The sequence below is a fragment of the Sphaerodactylus townsendi genome, linkage group LG12 (assembly GCF_021028975.2).
Source record: "Sphaerodactylus townsendi isolate TG3544 linkage group LG12, MPM_Stown_v2.3, whole genome shotgun sequence".
Lineage (NCBI taxonomy): Eukaryota > Metazoa > Chordata > Lepidosauria > Squamata > Sphaerodactylidae > Sphaerodactylus > Sphaerodactylus townsendi.
Genome location: NC_059436.1, coordinates 36,262,281 through 36,279,325, shown reverse-complemented (window position 1 = coordinate 36,279,325; position 17,045 = coordinate 36,262,281). Strand labels below are relative to the sequence as shown.

The 17,045-nt window shown below is 46.7% G+C and overlaps 1 protein-coding gene across 4 annotated transcripts in view; it reads right to left on the bottom strand.

The window, feature by feature from the left end:
* The window catches only part of PNPLA7 (patatin like phospholipase domain containing 7), a 99,141-nt gene that overhangs the window by 43,290 nt on the left and 38,806 nt on the right, over positions 1-17,045 (bottom strand). For all 4 annotated transcript variants that reach the window (XM_048512038.1, XM_048512039.1, XM_048512037.1 and 1 more), the window contains 2 exons: positions 7,523-7,583; positions 5,547-5,696 (listed from right to left, as the gene is read on the bottom strand). In XM_048512038.1, coding sequence (XP_048367995.1) covers positions 5,547-5,696; positions 7,523-7,583 — 211 coding nt within the window. The remainder of the gene's footprint in view (positions 1-5,546; positions 5,697-7,522; positions 7,584-17,045) is intronic.

Below are 17,045 nucleotides of genomic sequence, written 5' to 3'. Positions count from 1 at the left end.
AGGCAGATAGACAACATGGGCAAAGATGAGCCAAGAGCAGGGTGGTGTGGTGGTTATAGTCTCAGGCTAGGAAGAAGAAGAAGAGTTGGATTTATATCCCCCGCCCCCTTCTCTCCTGTAAGGAGGCTCAACAGAGCTTACAAACTCCTTTCCCTTCCCCCCTCACAACATAAGAACATAAGAACATAAGAACAAGCCAGCTGGATCAGACCAAAGTCCATCTAGTCCAGCTCTCTGCTACTCGCAGTGGCCCACCAGGTGCCTTTGGGAGCTCACATGTAGGATGTGAACGCAATGGCCTTCTGCGGCTGTTGCTCCCGATCACCTGGTCTGTTAAGGCATTTGCAATCTCAGATCAAGGAGGATCAAGATTGGTAGCCATAAATCGACTTCTCCTCCATAAACCTGTCCAAGCCCCTTTTAAAGCTATCCAGGTTAGTGGCCATCACCACCTCCTGTGGCAGCATATTCCAAACACCAATCACACGTTGCGTGAAGAAGTGTTTCCTTTTATTAGTCCTAATTCTTCCCCCCAGCATTTTCAATGAATGCCCCCTGGTTCTAGTATTGTGAGAAGAGAGAAAAATTTCTCTCTGTCAACATTTTCTACCCCATGCATAATTTTGTAGACTTCAATCATATCCCCCCTCAGCCGCCTCCTCTCCAAACTAAAGAGTCCCAAACGCTGCAGCCTCTCCTCATAGGGAAGGTGCTCCAGTCCCTCAATCATCCTTGTTGCCCTTCTCTGCACTTTTTCTATCTCCTCAATATCCTTTTTTGAGATGCGGTGACCAGAACTGGACACAGTACTCCAAGTGCGGTCGCACCACTGCTTTATATAAGGCCATGACAATCTTTGCAGTTTTATTCTCAATTCCTTTCCTAATTATCCCCAGCATAGAGTTTGCCTTTTTTACAGCTGCCATGCATTGAGTTGACATTCCCACGGAACTATCAACTAAGACGCCTAAATCCCTTTCCTGGTCTGTGACTGATAGCACTGACCCCTGTAGCATGTATGTGAAGTTTGGATTTTTTGCCCCTATGTGCATCACTTTACATTTTGCTACGTTGAACTGCATTTGCCATTTCTGAGCCCACTCACCTAATTTATCAAGGTCCGCTTGGAGCTCTTCGCAATCCTTTGTGGTTCTCACCACCCTACATAATTTGGTATCATCTGCAAACTTGGCCACCACGCTACCCACCCCTACTTCCAGGTCATTTATGAATAGGTTAAAGAGCACTGGTCCCAAAACGGATCCTTGGGGGACACCACTCCCGACATCTCTCCATTGTGAGAACTTCCCATTTACACCCACTCTTTGTTTCCTGTTTCTCAACCAGTTTTTAATCCATAGGAGGACTTCCCCTCTTATTCCTTCATTGCTGAGTTTTCTCAACAGTCTTTTCTCAACAAACACCCTGTGAGGTACGTGGGGCTGAGAGAGCTCAGAAGAGCTGTGACTAGCCCAAGGTCACCCAGCTGGCGTGTGTTGGAGCACACAGCCTAATCGGAATTCCCCAAATAAGCCTGCACAGCTCAAGTGGCAGGGCTGGGAATCAAACCCGGTTCCTTCAGATTAGAGCACACCTGCTCTTAACCACTACGCCACTGCTGCTCTCTGCTGGATCTGAAGGTAAAGGATCTGGAGAGCCAGGTTGCTGTGGAAGCTTGCTGTGCTGTGGAAGCTTGCTGGGTGCCCTTGAGTCAGTCACACAGATCCAGCTAAACCCAACTCACAGCATCGCTGTGAAGATAAAATGGAGAAGGGGAGAATGTTATAAAGCACCACTGGGGAGAACAGTAGGGTATAGACCCGTGGTGGCGAACCTTTGGCACTCCAGATGTTATGGACTGCAATTCCCATCAGCCCCTGCCAGCACGGCCAATTGGCCATACTGGCAGGAGCTGATGGGAATTGTAGTCCATAACATCTGGAGTGCCAAAGGTTTGCCACCACTGGTATAGACGAAGAAAATAAAACAACTGTTTTATTGTATTTTATGCCTACTTTTCCAAACAAATCGAACGCTGGTACCCAAAAGCAGTTTACTGCTCAAAATACTAAATCCGAATGGTCTTGGTCCATGCATGATGGAACAGTTGCCTCTCTTCCTTCAATCTTTGCAGCTTAAGTTGGGAGAAGAGGGGGATCGCAGCTGCAGCTAGATCCAGGGATGACAAAGGTTTGCCTGGTGGCCTTCTGACAGCCCCATTCCAGGTACTAGCAGCTGGATATCCAAGCGTGAGAAAATGTGCCTGGCTGCTGCCTCTTCTCCCTCTGGCGTTGGCAATACATCTGCAAGCAGACCATGAGGAATTTATTGGGCATCTTCTGTGGGAAAACTCAGGGCACAGAGGAGCTGCAGGTTTTCCAGGGTTACAAGCCCCTTCACAGCCTCCAGATCACAGAATGCAGAAGTGAGGGCAACAAGGGGTTATTCCCCCTGCCCCCAGTCCTCCACACAACATGGCCGCCTCTCATCTCCCAGAATCTTACTTTTATTTCTTTGTTTTGTTTTATTTACACTCCATCTTTCTCCCCAATGGTGGCCCTAAGAGGCTAACACCATCCTCCTCTCCCCCTTTTTACCCTCACAACAACCCTGTGAGGTAGATTAGGGTGAGTATGCGTGGCTGGTCCCAGGTCACCCAGCAAGCTTCCATGGCAGTGGGAGTTTGAACCTAGGTCTTCCAGGTGGTTCTCTAGCCTGACATTTCAGTCATTAAACAAACTGGGCTTCCATCGCACACTCAATCTGGCCTGCCTGGAGCCCTTCAGCCTCCTTATTACTAGCTGCTTCCCCCAGTCACTGCTTGCCAGTCTATTTCTGGCTTCATCTGCTGCCTGGGCTTGGAACTAGGAGCTTATCATTTCCTTAGTCAGTGTTGTCTTTGGCCTCAGTCCAGACAAGATTGATTCCTGGCCTGAGTCCCAAAAGGGACTTATTGCTGGTCATTAGATGTAAACTGACCCAGGCTGCCCGATCCTAAACCGCTTCTGCTATCTAACAGAGACCAGGGAAAGGAAAGTGGGATGACGCAGACACTTGTAAAATACAGACTGTGGAGGGACAAGGGGTAAGGAAAACATTACATATAGATGAGGATTTCACTATCAACACTGTCCACCCAGAACTCATTCTCAGGTTAATGTAGGTTCTGCTTTTGTCCTGTGATTAAATAAACTAGTGGCAGTGCCGCCAGTCACACTAACACACATAGAGGGCCCTATGTCACCTCACTTGCAGTGTATGCAGAGGACTCTGTGGAACCATGTCAAAAATCCATGAAAGCCTTCAGCAGTGAGGATCTGAGGATACTCAACTGACAAAGCAAGCAGGTAACTGTATCACTGAGTGCCGGCTTGCCAGGCCAGTTGCAGCAACCCAGCAATGGTCCACCAAAAGACATCATAGTGGGTGAGAGAACACCACTGTGCCCATCCTGGAACTGCCTGCATTCTTTCCGCATTCTTGAACAGACAGACGGTTGGGAGGCATTTGTGACTACTCAATGGGATGTTTGCAGCATGCCAGTATCAATTCTCCTGCATTCCTCCATCTCCTAAACCACAAACTTTACCTTTCCATACTAGGATGGGATGGGACTCTCTTTGCTCTAAATTATTATTTACAAGCTTCCCCATCATGTATTGTCGAAGGCTTTCTCGGCCGGATTCAATTGGTTGTTGTAGGTTTTCCGGGCTGTGTGGCCATGGTCTGGTAGATCTTGTTCCTAACGTTTTGCCTGCGTCTGTGGTTGGTATCTTCAGAGGTGTATCACAGAGGGAAGTCTGTTACACTGGACACAGTGTGTAACAGACTTCCTCCTCTGATAAGCTGCCAGCCACAGACGCAGGTGAAATGTTAGGAACAAGATCTACCAAACCACGGCCACACAGCCCGGATTCCCCATCATGATTTCCTGCTGAGGTTGATAGGAATTGTAGTTTCCACATCCTTCAAACCTGAACTTGAAGGCACAGAAATTTACAGCTTCAACCACAGCAGGCCAGTAATGTCTGAAGATGCGACAAGAGAAGTAAGCAATCAATATGATAGCTACCTACTGTGCGGGCTTAAGTGCACATGAAAGACTGCTTGTTCTAAATTACAGCCGATCAACTCAAGTACATGGCTGCTCAACTCAACAGAAAACTAACATTATGAGCAGAACAAGGCTGGATTTTCAAGCAGGTTCTTGGTGAGCAACAGAGGCCGTTTCGCGGCCCGGTGAGCAGCGAGGTCGGCATTAGCGCCGACCTGAAAACGCTGGGACCGTCCGCATGGGCCCGGTCTGAAGCAGCTGGTGGCCGGCGCCGGAGGCCTTCCAGCCGACAAACTGTCCCAGCCTCCGGCGTGTCGCGGGCCACAGGAACCTGCATATTTCTCGCGCCTGGAAGCGGGGCGCGCGGAACCCAATCAAACCTCGGCGGCAGCGCTGGAAAGAGTGAGTCTGCGGTGGGGGAAGCGGCATGAAGCGCTGCCGTTATTTCGGCAGCGGCGCTTCATGCGTTCAAAGAGCTGGGGGGGGAGGCGCTCTGGGGAAAAGCATACGCCTTTCATGCCCGGCCGGTAGCGCGGTGGCTGGCGGCTGCAGTTTCCGTACTGATGCGAATGGAGACCTAGGCGATGTTTACCGTCTCCAGACGCCATGAATACCGATGCAGAAGCGTGAGCATTTATGATATTATTTGGTCTTCTCACCTCTCCAGTGGTGTACCATTTTATTCTGTGCCTCATGGAGGGAACAAGCCCAGAATGCTATTCCTTATTAGTCACAATAAAGGAATTCTTTCCAGCTGGAAGGGTGAGAGCAGCACGGCCCAGGCTTCTTGCAGCAAAGGAACACTTATTTTTTTTAATTGAAATGGCAGAATGCTTCACTTCCACAACCCCAAAAAGCATCAAGAAGTGTTACATAGCACCTGCCCCTAGAGGTATATGCCCCATGCTGTTCTGCACAGGTCACTGTCCTGGGCACATCTCTTGAGGAGACTGGTGAAGAATATGTCTTGTGCAGAGTTGCAACAAGCAGCTTCTTCTGAATATGGGTACTTCTGCTGAGTCTCTGAACCACAAACAATTGAATGTTCCAGTCACCACTGGAAACACAGATGGGGCAGAACTGAGCTACCTAGTCTCCCTCTCCACCAACGGCTGAGTGAAAGATGGCAAGGCCAGAAGAGAAGATCATGCAGAGAAGTAAAAGGCAACCTCTTCTACCAGTGGATACCTGGGATTTAGAGGAGCCTTTAAAGTTATGTAATTTATTTCTCATGACAGTTTGGGAACTATTGGGTTAGAGAAAGGACAAAGAGAGAAAGGGAGAAAGCATCTGAAGAAGGCTGGAGAGATTTAAGAGTTCACATCTCATTGGAAATCAATAATCATTTACATAGCACTTTAGAATCCAAAGAGTTTCACATACATCACCTTGCTGAGAGAGCGCTGAAATCTCCCCCAAACAGAAAGAGTCTCCCGTGTTTCCCTTCCTGCTCCCATCGTTGCAAGCACAAGGCAGCCAGCTAAGTTCTTACCAATGGCACTGAGAGCATGCTTGAGCTCCAAAGTAAAGGTGGCAAGTGGCACATCTTCTGACACAGGCATGATCGCAACAGTGGAGAGGTTGCTAACTGGGTTGCCGGCGTCCCACTTGCTGCCGGAAGTGTGCAATCCAAGTGGGTGACCTGTTATGAAAACAGATCATCAGACAATCATAGGGAGTTCTCTCACTATGGAAGAAGAGTCTGGATTTATATCCTACCTTTCTCTCCTGTATGGAGACTCAAAGTGGCTTACAAACTACTTTCCCTTCCTCTCCCCACAACAGACCCCTTGTGAGGTAGGTGGGGCTGAGAGAGTCCTGAGAGAACTGTGACGAGCCCAAAGTCACCCAGCAGGAATGCAGGAGTTCGGAAACATATCTGATTCCCCAGATAAGCCTCCGCCACTCAGGGGGATGAGTGGAGAATCAAACCTGGTTCTTCAGATTAGAATCCACCTGTTCTTAGCCACTACACCATGCTGGGTCTCAGTGATGACCAGAGTTAACTTCTTCCCAGCATTAGAAAATGGCACACAATGCAAAGGCCCGGAATGAGGAGTGAGCAAAATCAGGATCTCTGTGAGTACTGGCGGGGAACGGCACTAAGATAGGTGGGAAGAACTGCCTGGGGTTCTCCCCCAACAACTCATGGCCCTGGGCAAAAGTGATGAGGCTTCCAGTGTTGGGATTCAGTTCTATTTTATTACTGCCTGGTTCAGGCCTTCCTTCCCATCTGTATGGAGGATGAAAACAAGTTTTGTCTTGTAGGGTTTTCAGGTCAAGTTAATGGGGGGGGGGGGGGGGGGCCGTTAGATGGAAAGCTGCTTCCAGATTGGCATTTGTCGATTCTCTTGTTTTGTAGACTCCTTCGATTGGTGGACTCTGCTATGAACGCACAAATTCTGGGGTTTATTCTTTTATTCTTCATTCTGAACTATTCCAGAGTAGTGTCTTGACCACTGGACTCTGAAGCTAATTGATAACTGCCTTTTTATTTCTTGAATTTTAAGGGTTTGGGTTGTTGTTGTTTTTTGTGCAAAATTATACATGGACGGTTGTTACATGGACTACAACCCACCCACCCACACACACCCCCCTGTGAATACTTCACGCTGAAAAGCAGGATATAATTTTTTCCACAGCTATATAAGTGTTATCTTTCCTGAAAAATATTCCTGACATCCAACACTTAACAAGGGTGACAAGACTGGTTTTCAGTCATGTTCGGTGGCCCTGTGATGACAAGGAACTACTGCCCATGCTACTCCTGGCCTCAGGAGAAAGGAGAAACCCTCCATATTCAGAGGCAGTAAACCCCTGAAACCCAGCACTATGAGACAACAGCAGGGAAAGGCCTTGGCCTCTAATGCCATGCTTGTTGGCCTTCTAAAACCCACTAGTTGGCTGCTGTGAGAAACAGGTTGCTGCACCGCTGGCCTGATCCAACAGGGCTCTTCTTGCTCTCCTAAGGAACTCTGTCTATCTCACTGACCTGAGCTTCCTTTAGTGAAGACTGGGTACATCTAGGAACAGGAATATTCATGAGTGCATCAGGAACCACAGCTAGGAAAGGTAAATCCATGCTCCAAGAAAAGGTTCCAGTCAATGAAAATCAATCAAAATATGAACTTAGGAAAAACAGTGGTGAATGTAGAGCAGAGGTGTCCAACTCTGGCACTTCAGATGTGCATGGACTACAATTCCCACCAGCCCCTGCTGGCATTGGCCATACCAGCAGGGGCTGATGGGAATTGTAGTCCATGAACATTTGAAGCACCAGAGTTGGACACCCCTGATGTAGGGCTACACTGGGCTCCGCAACATGGTCTTAGTTCTTTAACCAATAGCAGGGCTTCATCCAGGTTGCTTCAAACGATTTGTGCTGCAGCGAAGGATTTGGCCCTCAGACAGTTGGTCCATTTTCTTTGACCATGCCTTCTGCCAGGGGCCCAGCATTTAAAGACTCACCCCCTTGCTGAAGACTGCCAAGGATCTTCTCACCCAGTAAATGGATTAGCCTCGTCACCACCTGGCAGAGACAGAAGAACACAGAAACAGCAGAGTCAGGGCAACAGCCCCAAGAAGCAAACATCTTAACAGCAGCATCAAGATTTGGGAGGAGAAATGATAAAACGAGCATGGCCTAGATGCGTAGAGTTGTGAGCTTTGTGCAGCACAATAGCGCCAAGGGAGGCAATCAGTTCTGTGCTCGACCTTAGCAAAAGAGCTAGTTTTGCTTTTGAAAAGGAGTGAAAAAACTCACTGCTATTTAGATTCTGTTTTTAACTGTTCCTCATAAGCATGACTGCTGTATATTTTAGCAGCAAACTTGATGGCCAAGCGCCTACTTGGAAGGCAGAGAAACAGGAACACTCAGAGACAAGTCAGGGATTTATTAATGTTCGGGGGAGGGGGCAAAGGGAAAGAACCCCTGGACATACAGGAAAATAGCTTGTCAATTAAATGTTAAATACACCCCAAAAAGTGGGACTGATGGACAGTGAACATTCTCATTGCCCTTCACAAAGCTAGGAATATTAAGGACAATGGAGGGACAGTTAAAGGGGAAAAGGGGAGAGGGGAGGAGCTTGCCCCCTCAAGCCCCAAAGAATGTATAAGCTTAGAGGATGTATGCACGCTATGATATGTAAATTCCAAATCTAAAATCCCACCCCCATCAATCGTGGTTTTGAGGAGTATGACAACTTCAAAACTAAAAGTATCCTGGCGGGGAGATCAATTAGGACTGGAGAGTGTGCTGCTTCTGAGGAGAATTAACTGCACATTCACACACCCCACCCACAAGGATGAGATTTTTTTTCAAATGCAAAACAGGCGCAGCCCCTAATAGTCTATTGGAATGGGGGCGGGGGGGAGGTGAAATTAGGGTTAGCAGATAGCAGATACATGCCATTTCAACTGGCAATTACCTCCCAATTACCTGGCCTTTTAAAGCAAATGAAGTTTCTAACTCTCATTTATGGAGGAAGAAATGAAAACGCCTGGCAACATTTTGTTTGGCTGCATATTTTTCTCGGAGAGTTCGGGGTAGCATTTGATGGGGATTGGTCCATCCAGGGCTATCAGTCATGTTGTCCAAATGGAACATCCATATTTAGAAGCAGTACATCTGGAATTACCCTTCCGCTGTGGGAGGAGTAGGCAGAGCTGACTGCTCAGATTCCTTCAACAATCCATGCCTCTTGTAAAAAAAAAAAGGGGGGGGGTAGGAGTCCCTCAGAGTTCTTCTGTTGCTTTTGTGGCCTGATGCCTATAACCTAAAAACTGTGTCAGGCAAGTCAGACAAAAGGATTAATTATGGGTTCAAATTAATGAGCTGCGTGGCTGAAAGGGGACTTGAATCCAGATCTTCTTGGTTCAGATTTGAAACACTATCCTACGACACCACCAGAGAAGGGAAGAAAAATGAATACTGCTAGCAGTGTGAGCTGCACTTCAGAGAATGTATGTAGTGTAGTGGTTAAGTGCATCTGTCTGGGATTGGTGAGCCGCAGCAGTGAAAGTCATCACTCAGCTGTGAAATTCATGGGCCATCCTTGGATCAGTCAGTATCTCAAAGGCTGTGGCAATGATGACCATGGCAGTGGGAATGGGGAAAAGAAACACATATGCGACTGTGAACTCCATGGAGGAACATGGGACTTCTGGTGTTGCTGATTTTTACTGCTGAAACTTTGATGTTTCACTTGGATGATCTTTAGGTTAACCACAAAGGGATTAAATAAATGAATTCAAAACTACAGACTAAATACGTAAGTATGCTCATTTTTATACAGCACAGGGAATTCAGAAGGTTTTTTTAGCTGCAGAATTTCCAGGTGCATGGGGAGGGAGAGGGGCAGTGCTAAGTGCAAAGCACTCATGGCCCCATTAATTGCTTCCTGAACCGCAGCATCACAAGAAAGGAATTTGTAGGTTACTGCTCAAAGCCACGCTCCTTCCCTTGATTAGTTACTCAAAACAGCCTGGTTTAACTCTGGAAATGTTGTTTCTCCAGAGGCCCTCTGCGAGAGAGCACACAGCGGGTTGCTTTACTGCCACTGGGTGAGTCACTTTGCGGCAACCATGGCAACGTGCAAGGAACATCAGTTTTGGATTTGAGACAGGCGAGTAGCACGAGATTTCCTTAGAGTTTTCAGAATGCCAACTGTCCTTCTCATAAAGAGGGCACCCAGTGTTATGTATATAATATATCTGTACAAACATAAAAGAAAGGTGTCTGATATCATTCTTCTAAGATACCAATGAAAACGTTGAGTCCTGCTGATATTTGCAACCATGAGCTCTCGTGATCTCATTGAGGGTGGCTGGAACATGTGGCACAAGAGCTTCTGAGTAAAGCAAATAGTTACTTTGGGCAAAGTGGCAGGAAAAGCTCTGAAGCTGACTAAGAAGGACAAAAACCTGACCTTCCCAGTAAGAAGCTCCTCTGAGCTCTGACACGCTGTACCAAGGGGCATTTAGAAATTTCCTTGCATTTGTACTCCAATAGCAACCAGTCAGATGCCTCAAGAAAGTACTCAAGGAGGACAAGGAAGGCAACAACCCTCCCATTTGTCACTAAAACCTGAGACTCATAAATAGACTGCCTCTACACTTGGAAGTTCCACTTAAACCAGAAAGGCTGCTAGCCATTCACAGAGCTCTTCTCCAAAAATGCTTCCGAAGTTTGTTTGTTTTTTAAGTCATCAAGCCAGTAATTGTAACCAGGTCCTGGGGTGGTAAACTGCAAATATACATTGTTATGAATTATTACTTCTCGTTTGTCTGCTCTGGATCTAATGACAACTTATTTTGCTGGACCCCCATTCCCCCCACCCCAGACGTTCTAGTATCATGTGAGAATCAAAGACCTCTTCATCCACATTCTCCATTCGGCTTAAAAACTTAGATCCCTCCTTTTGTCCTAAAACCTTTCATCTTTCTTTGCAAGGAATTTGCTCCAACCAGATGGTTTCAGTAGCCCTTTCTCAGCTCTACATTAACCATGAACTGAATAGCTTGGAAGCAATCCCTCTGAAGCCAAAGCATCCATTGTCCTGCACACGCCTGGCCTGCAGTGGCAGAGCCCACGCCGCAGGAGCATCTGCAGTGCCTGCGTTACAAGACCTAAGCAATCCTGCTGTTCCCCAAGGTCTTGTTCCCTCATCGGGGCACACAGAGCTAATTTATTACAGCCTCCGGAGGTGCCTCTGGATTTATGTGCAGCATCTCTGTGGCTCAGAGCGGTTCTTTGAGGTTTACCGCTCAGTTACTCTTTTACGCAGGGGGTGAAGAGGGGAAGGGTGCATCCAATGTGAAGATAAGCCACTGACTCACTACTTTAGACCAGGAAAACTTTCCAACCACAAAGAAAAGTCAGATGACAAGCACGGCAGTAATTTGTACAGAACAAAACGTGAACTACTGGAGAGGCATACAAAGAGACAGAGAATCTGCTGAACGATCCGTTTTCCCAAGTGCTGTCTCTTCTAAATGGCACTGGGATGGTTTCTATACTCCATTTCAAAAGATAATTTTCAAAGCGGTTTAACGACTTTTCAAAAACAATACAAATTCTAAAGCTATTAGAGCTGGCATCAAAACATAACCCTGTATTCTGAATTGGAAAGGAGGAGTCCAAATGAAGCCTTCCCTTCCTCCAGTGAGCTCAGGGCTGTGTACAGAATTCTCCCAACAGTCCTGCAAGGTAGTGTTACTTTTGGCTGTGCTTGACTCAAGAATATCCCATAAGCTTTCACAACTGACCAAAGATATGAACACAGCTCTTCCTGGTACAAATCCAGCACTTTAACTACAACACCACGGTTACCCTACATTTTTTTAAAGTATTGGCCATGACTGAGAGAAGACAGATAGAATGTGACATAACGGCCCCTTAAAGACCTATGTTTTTATTGCAGTATTACAGAGGGAAGCTTTGACTCCTACACTTTCTTGCAGGTTCCCAGGGCCATTAAAGGGGCCACTGTGGGAATGCTGCGCTGGATGGACCATTAGTCTGAATCAACAGGACTCTTCTTACAGTTTGATATTTTCAGCACATTTTGATAACCATCCTGAGCCTTCAAGGACAGAAAAGGCTTCGAATCAGAAAAAAACACACAATCCTACCTCTGGTCCCTTAAGGGCTCAGCCTGGAAACCAGGGGGCTGACATACGAAAGTAACTTGTATTCTCTGTTTCATTCTATTGCACACATCTAACCATCTGTCTGCTAGAAATTTCAATTTCCTTTTCTTATAAGCTTCAGTGGTATCACTACTGACCCTGATCCTTACATGGGATCCCCAGGGAGGGTCCAAAGCACACACACAAATACCTCGAGCCTGCGACAATCTATTTCCACCTGTGCTCCTGAAAAGAAAAGTCCTAGCTAACAGCTCGAACCAGCTGACTAGCCAAGTTATGGGATCCTGTTTCATACCAAATAATGATAATCGATGAGCAGGCCTCTCCTCTAAATTTAGAGGGTTGGGGGGCAAATGTTAGACTTGTGTTTTTGTCCTGCCCGTTCAAAGAACAAGAAGAGTTTGAATTTATACCCCACCTGTCTCACCAGTAAGGAGACTCAAGGTGGCCTACAAGCTCCTTTCCCTTCCTCTCCCCACAACAGACACCTTGGGAGGGAGATGGAGCTGAGCTTTCCAAAGAACTGTGGCTAACCCAAGGTCACCCAGCAGGAATGTAGGAGTGCAGAAACACCTCTGGTTCACCAGATAAGCCTCTGCCACTCAGGTGGAGAGGGGAATCAAACCTGGCTCTCCAGATTAGAATCTCCCTGCTCTTAACCACTTCACCACGCTGGCTCTTGAGATAACCGGCACAGAAAAAAACAGCTGTATGCAAAATATCACTCCTCTTAATCAAGAACCTGATGATCCTGTGCTTGAAATGGGCCACTGGCAGATAAGCGAATATATTTGTATACATGGAAGGGCTTCTGAAGTATGCAGGAAAGAAAAGTCACTTAACTAAAAAGGAAGAATGAAAATGGTCTAATGAACAGAGAATGTGATCATTGCCCTCAGGCAGCACGGAACGTTAAGGACAGTGGAATCAAAAGAAGAAAACCAAGGGCAGGCAACAAATGGCCCTGTGGACCCCCCCACCCCCCAAACAGCTCTACAGGCTGCAATATAGAGGAGGGTGCTGGCAAATTAGGGGCAGAATGATGCACAGTGAAGGCATACAACCAAGACTCAATGGCAAGAGAATACTGAACTTGGGGCAAAATTTGTAGTTCTCAGTTAATTTACTTCTAAACCTCAGCAGCCAGAACTATTCAGCAAGTATATTGTCCCCCACCCCTCACAGGACTCTAACTTGCATGCAGAGGTTTTAAAAATATAATGAATATGACAACTCGAGGTCCAATGAATGGCCTGAGAGAGCCTACCGCTGTGACACTGCTGATGCTGGGCAGATAATAATGTAATCAGTCCCTTGGGATAGCACTGACAGTCCCATGTGAAAGGAAAGAAGTGACAGAAAAAAAATTATTATTTCCAAGTAGTGCTCAAGAAGTGGCTCAAATCTGGCCCCTGAGAAATATCAGCTTGGCTCACAACTGCTTGTGTCTGCAAGAAGAGTTTTGATTTTCCAGTACTTGGGGGTACAATTTCAAAACTATTCCAAACAGGGTTGAAAAGCAACAAAGGTTAAAAGGGTTCCAGAGAACTGGAGGGCAGGCACTCAGGTCTCAGTCTGTCTCTCTCCGTCCCTGCCTCATTCCTCCATCCAAAGTTTCCATGTGCTTGCCACAATAGTAAGCTGCTGACTGATAGCATCTTTCTCACTCTCCACAGGTGTTGGTGCACCCAAACCTACCTAGCCACCAAAACAAAATGTGCTGGCGGGTGGGGGGACACACACACAACAGCCCACTGCCTATTAAAGTATAATATCAAAAACTAGCTCCCTCCCCTAATTTCCATATGAAGACAACAACCCCGCTAGCAATAATGCACAGATGGAGCTTTCTCCTAAAAATAGGGTAGCCTTTAAAGAGCAGAGAAAGCAGAAAAGGCAGAACATCAAAAGACGTTCTTGGAGTCACAGAAAATGTCGTGTGAATCAAACACAGTCAAAGTGGGGGTCCAGCCACAAGACCAGTGTTTAGGTCAGATACACAGACCCGTCCTTTCTGCCAATATCACCACCAATATCAGGGTGATGTAGTGGTTAAGAGCAGGTGCACTCTAACCTGGAGAACCAGGTTTGATTCCCACTCTGCTACTTGAGCTGTGCAGACTTATCTGGTGAACAAGATTAGCTCGTGCATTCCAGACCACTGGTTTGTGCTGCCAGATCACTGATTTGCCTCAGCTCACACAGTGCTGTCTACTCTGACCTGCAGTGGCTCTCCAGGGGCTCAAAGCAGAGAAATTAGGGCCCTCAAAACAATAAATTAAAATGAAATCATTGCAAAATGGTGCCTGCAAGTCCCCACCCAAAAAGGCTGGTCCAGGAAGTCAGAACAATTTGTGGCATGGAAAGCCACCGAGACTTTCAGGAAAACCATCAGGATCACCTTCCCTTTGCCATGTCCTGGCAACAAGGTCATCCACTAGTGCAGTGATGACGAACCTTTTCGAGACCGAGTGCCCAAACTGCAACCCAAACCCACTTATTTATCGCAAAGTGCCAACATGGCAATTTAACCTGTTTAGAAAAAATGGTTAGCTCCGAGGCATGTGTTACTCAAAAATAAGCTTGGTGGTAGTCGGTGGCTTTGCTCTGAAGCAACTGTGCAACTCTTCCAATGGGTGAATCACAACCCTAGGAAGGTTTACTCAGAACCAAGCCCCATTGCCAGCAACTCAGCTTACTCCCAAGTAAAGGATCGCGCTTTAGTTCTTCACATGAAAATCAGTGGGGTTTAACAGTGCTTAACAGGGTTACCTACACTGCTTCCCCAACACTAGGTCTTAGGTTTAATGCTAATAACCAAGCCCAGCGGCCCAGGCCAGCCTAGATGTGTGTGTGGGGGGCACTCTGTGTGTGCCCACAGAGAGGGCTCTGAGTGCCACCTCTGGCACCTGTGCCATAGGTTCGCCATCACTGCACTAGTGCAACAGTGCCCATTTCAGTCCCATAACTAGGCCTGAAATGGCTGCCTTGCTCAAGAACAGCACCTTTGAGACTGGATTTTCAGCCTCTTGCATCCAGAGCATTTTTTCTTAGGAATGAACAACTGTAACTTTCGGCATGCAAAGCAGGTGCTCGGCCACTTTTATCCTACCAGCCATTTGAAGCTGGAGAAGCTGAGAGTGCACAACTGCCCAGAGGCAACCCAGTGAGCTTTGAGAGGTAGTGAGGCCAGATCTTCTTGGCGCCAGTCCAACATTCTGACCACTGCACCACACAGATGTTCCAGGCCCTAACCAAAGTTTCTTAGCTCCAGCAAGGCTGCTGCATCAATTGTCTTCTGCCCTGGGACCTATTTATGTATGCCAGATAACATTCCTATGGCACAGGCGGTATTCATGCCAGCTGTCAAATTTTACACCACAGTGAACCTCAGTTTAAAAGCATGAGATGCATATTAGCCCCAGGAGGAACAACTCATGCTGCTCTTTCAAAGACAACAGTGCCTCCACGGAGGCATTAAAAAAGAACGCAAGGCAAAAATTAACAAAACAAAACCACTTGCCAGGCCCCAAGTGTAAATCTAGTAACAGAATCTAAAGAACATTGCTGCAAACAATTGTGCGTAGCAACCAAAATGTTTATGAATGTCTTATGTTTGTCGCTCCAGTTGACCTACTATTTTCAGTCATTTATTTTACTTTCCCAAATAAGGCAGTTATATATAGGATGCCCTGACCTAGATAGCCCCAAGTTACCTGATCTCATCAGTTCTTAACAGTTAAGCAGGGTTGACTCTGGTTAGTACTTGGGTGGGAGACCCCCAAGGAACACCAGATATCAGGGTGGTGATGCGGAGGCAGGCAACAGCAACCCACCTCCAAAGACTCTTACCTTGAAAACCCTAAGTCAGATGTGTCACCAAAAGTCAGATGTTACTTAAAAGGAAAATGCACACATACACAGAATGCTGTGCTCAACTACCCTTAGGATTCTCAAAGCAACTGTAGAATTTTTTTTTAAAAGTCAAACAAGAATGTCATACAGCAACAAGCAAAACTTCAGGTTCTACAGAGCTCTTCGTTAAGCAGAATGTTCACAACTCAACACACTCACGGCAGAGCTGGAGGGAGAAATGCGACGATGACTGCATTACAGCACACAAACCACCCATCTTCAAGTCACATAGAGATTTAACCCCCCCCCCTTTCAGCTTGCCAGAATCTTTACTGCTTCTGTCACTTAAAGAAGTGAAGCCAGATAGTTCAACTGCCGCATCAGGAATGTGTGATTGAAGCCAGGTTTCTGTAATTAATAAAACACAGCTGTTCTTGCCAAACCTGCTCTTCACAGTCTGTAGCCTTAGTTCATCCATTTTGTTGTTAAGAGATCGTGCATTAGTAAGAAAAATGCTTGGAAGTGCAGACTTGAATTGATACCTTCCCAGCTTAGTAAAAACACCAGCCCGGCACCCTCTCTTTCTCCTTCTGTCCCGCCTTCGTCTCAGCCTCCTACCAGGAATTGTAATCCAGGGTTCCCCCAGGGTCCTAGCTGCCTCTGCCGGTATATTGTGAAGGCGTATGAAATCGTCTGTAATAGCCATTTCACATTTCAGCCCAATTTGCATTAAGACTAGTCCACACTAGTTCACTGTGGCTGGTCAGGGGCTTGGTATAACCTTTTTACAGTTCCGGGCAAGCAACAAAACCTCCAAAATAATCAAGTCCTTGGGGTGCCCCCTGCATGGTAAGTTGTGTTTGATATGGGGGGCCATGTTGGGCAGATGAGGCAGTCTTACAAGACTAGCAGTTGGGAGATCAGGAGCCAATAATGCTGCCCCTGACCCGCTTAGGGAGAGCCTGTGTCTCAGAGATATAGTACAAGCTCTGCACAAAGCAGGTCCCAGTCGTGGCATCTGCAGCTAAAGCACCCTGGAGAGCTGCTGTCAGTCAGGGATATGTCTATATAGTCCAATTGGAAGCTGATCTGCTATCACATTTACATCCCACCCTTCCACCAGGCTCAGTACAGTGTACATGGTGTTCTCTTCCTCCATTTTATTCCAGAACAACAAGATGAAAGAGAAAGAAAAGAATAAATCCTGTAGGAATTTGAACCCAAGTCTCTCCAAGCCTACTCTAACCACTGTCACATTACCAACTTGCCCCTTCTCTGAATTTTCAGAAGCATCTGGAAAAGATGGAGAATTACAGCCAACGTTTTTGGAAGATATCACATGCCAAGAATGTCAGAAGCAGGTATGCTACCTGTCTTCAAGATGGTGAAAGAGCATGGTCAGGGTGGCTGTGTCTGAAAGAGCTTTTCTGCAGAGGAAAGAAAAGGTCCCATGGTTCTGCCCCTGCTCCAAACAGCAAAACCA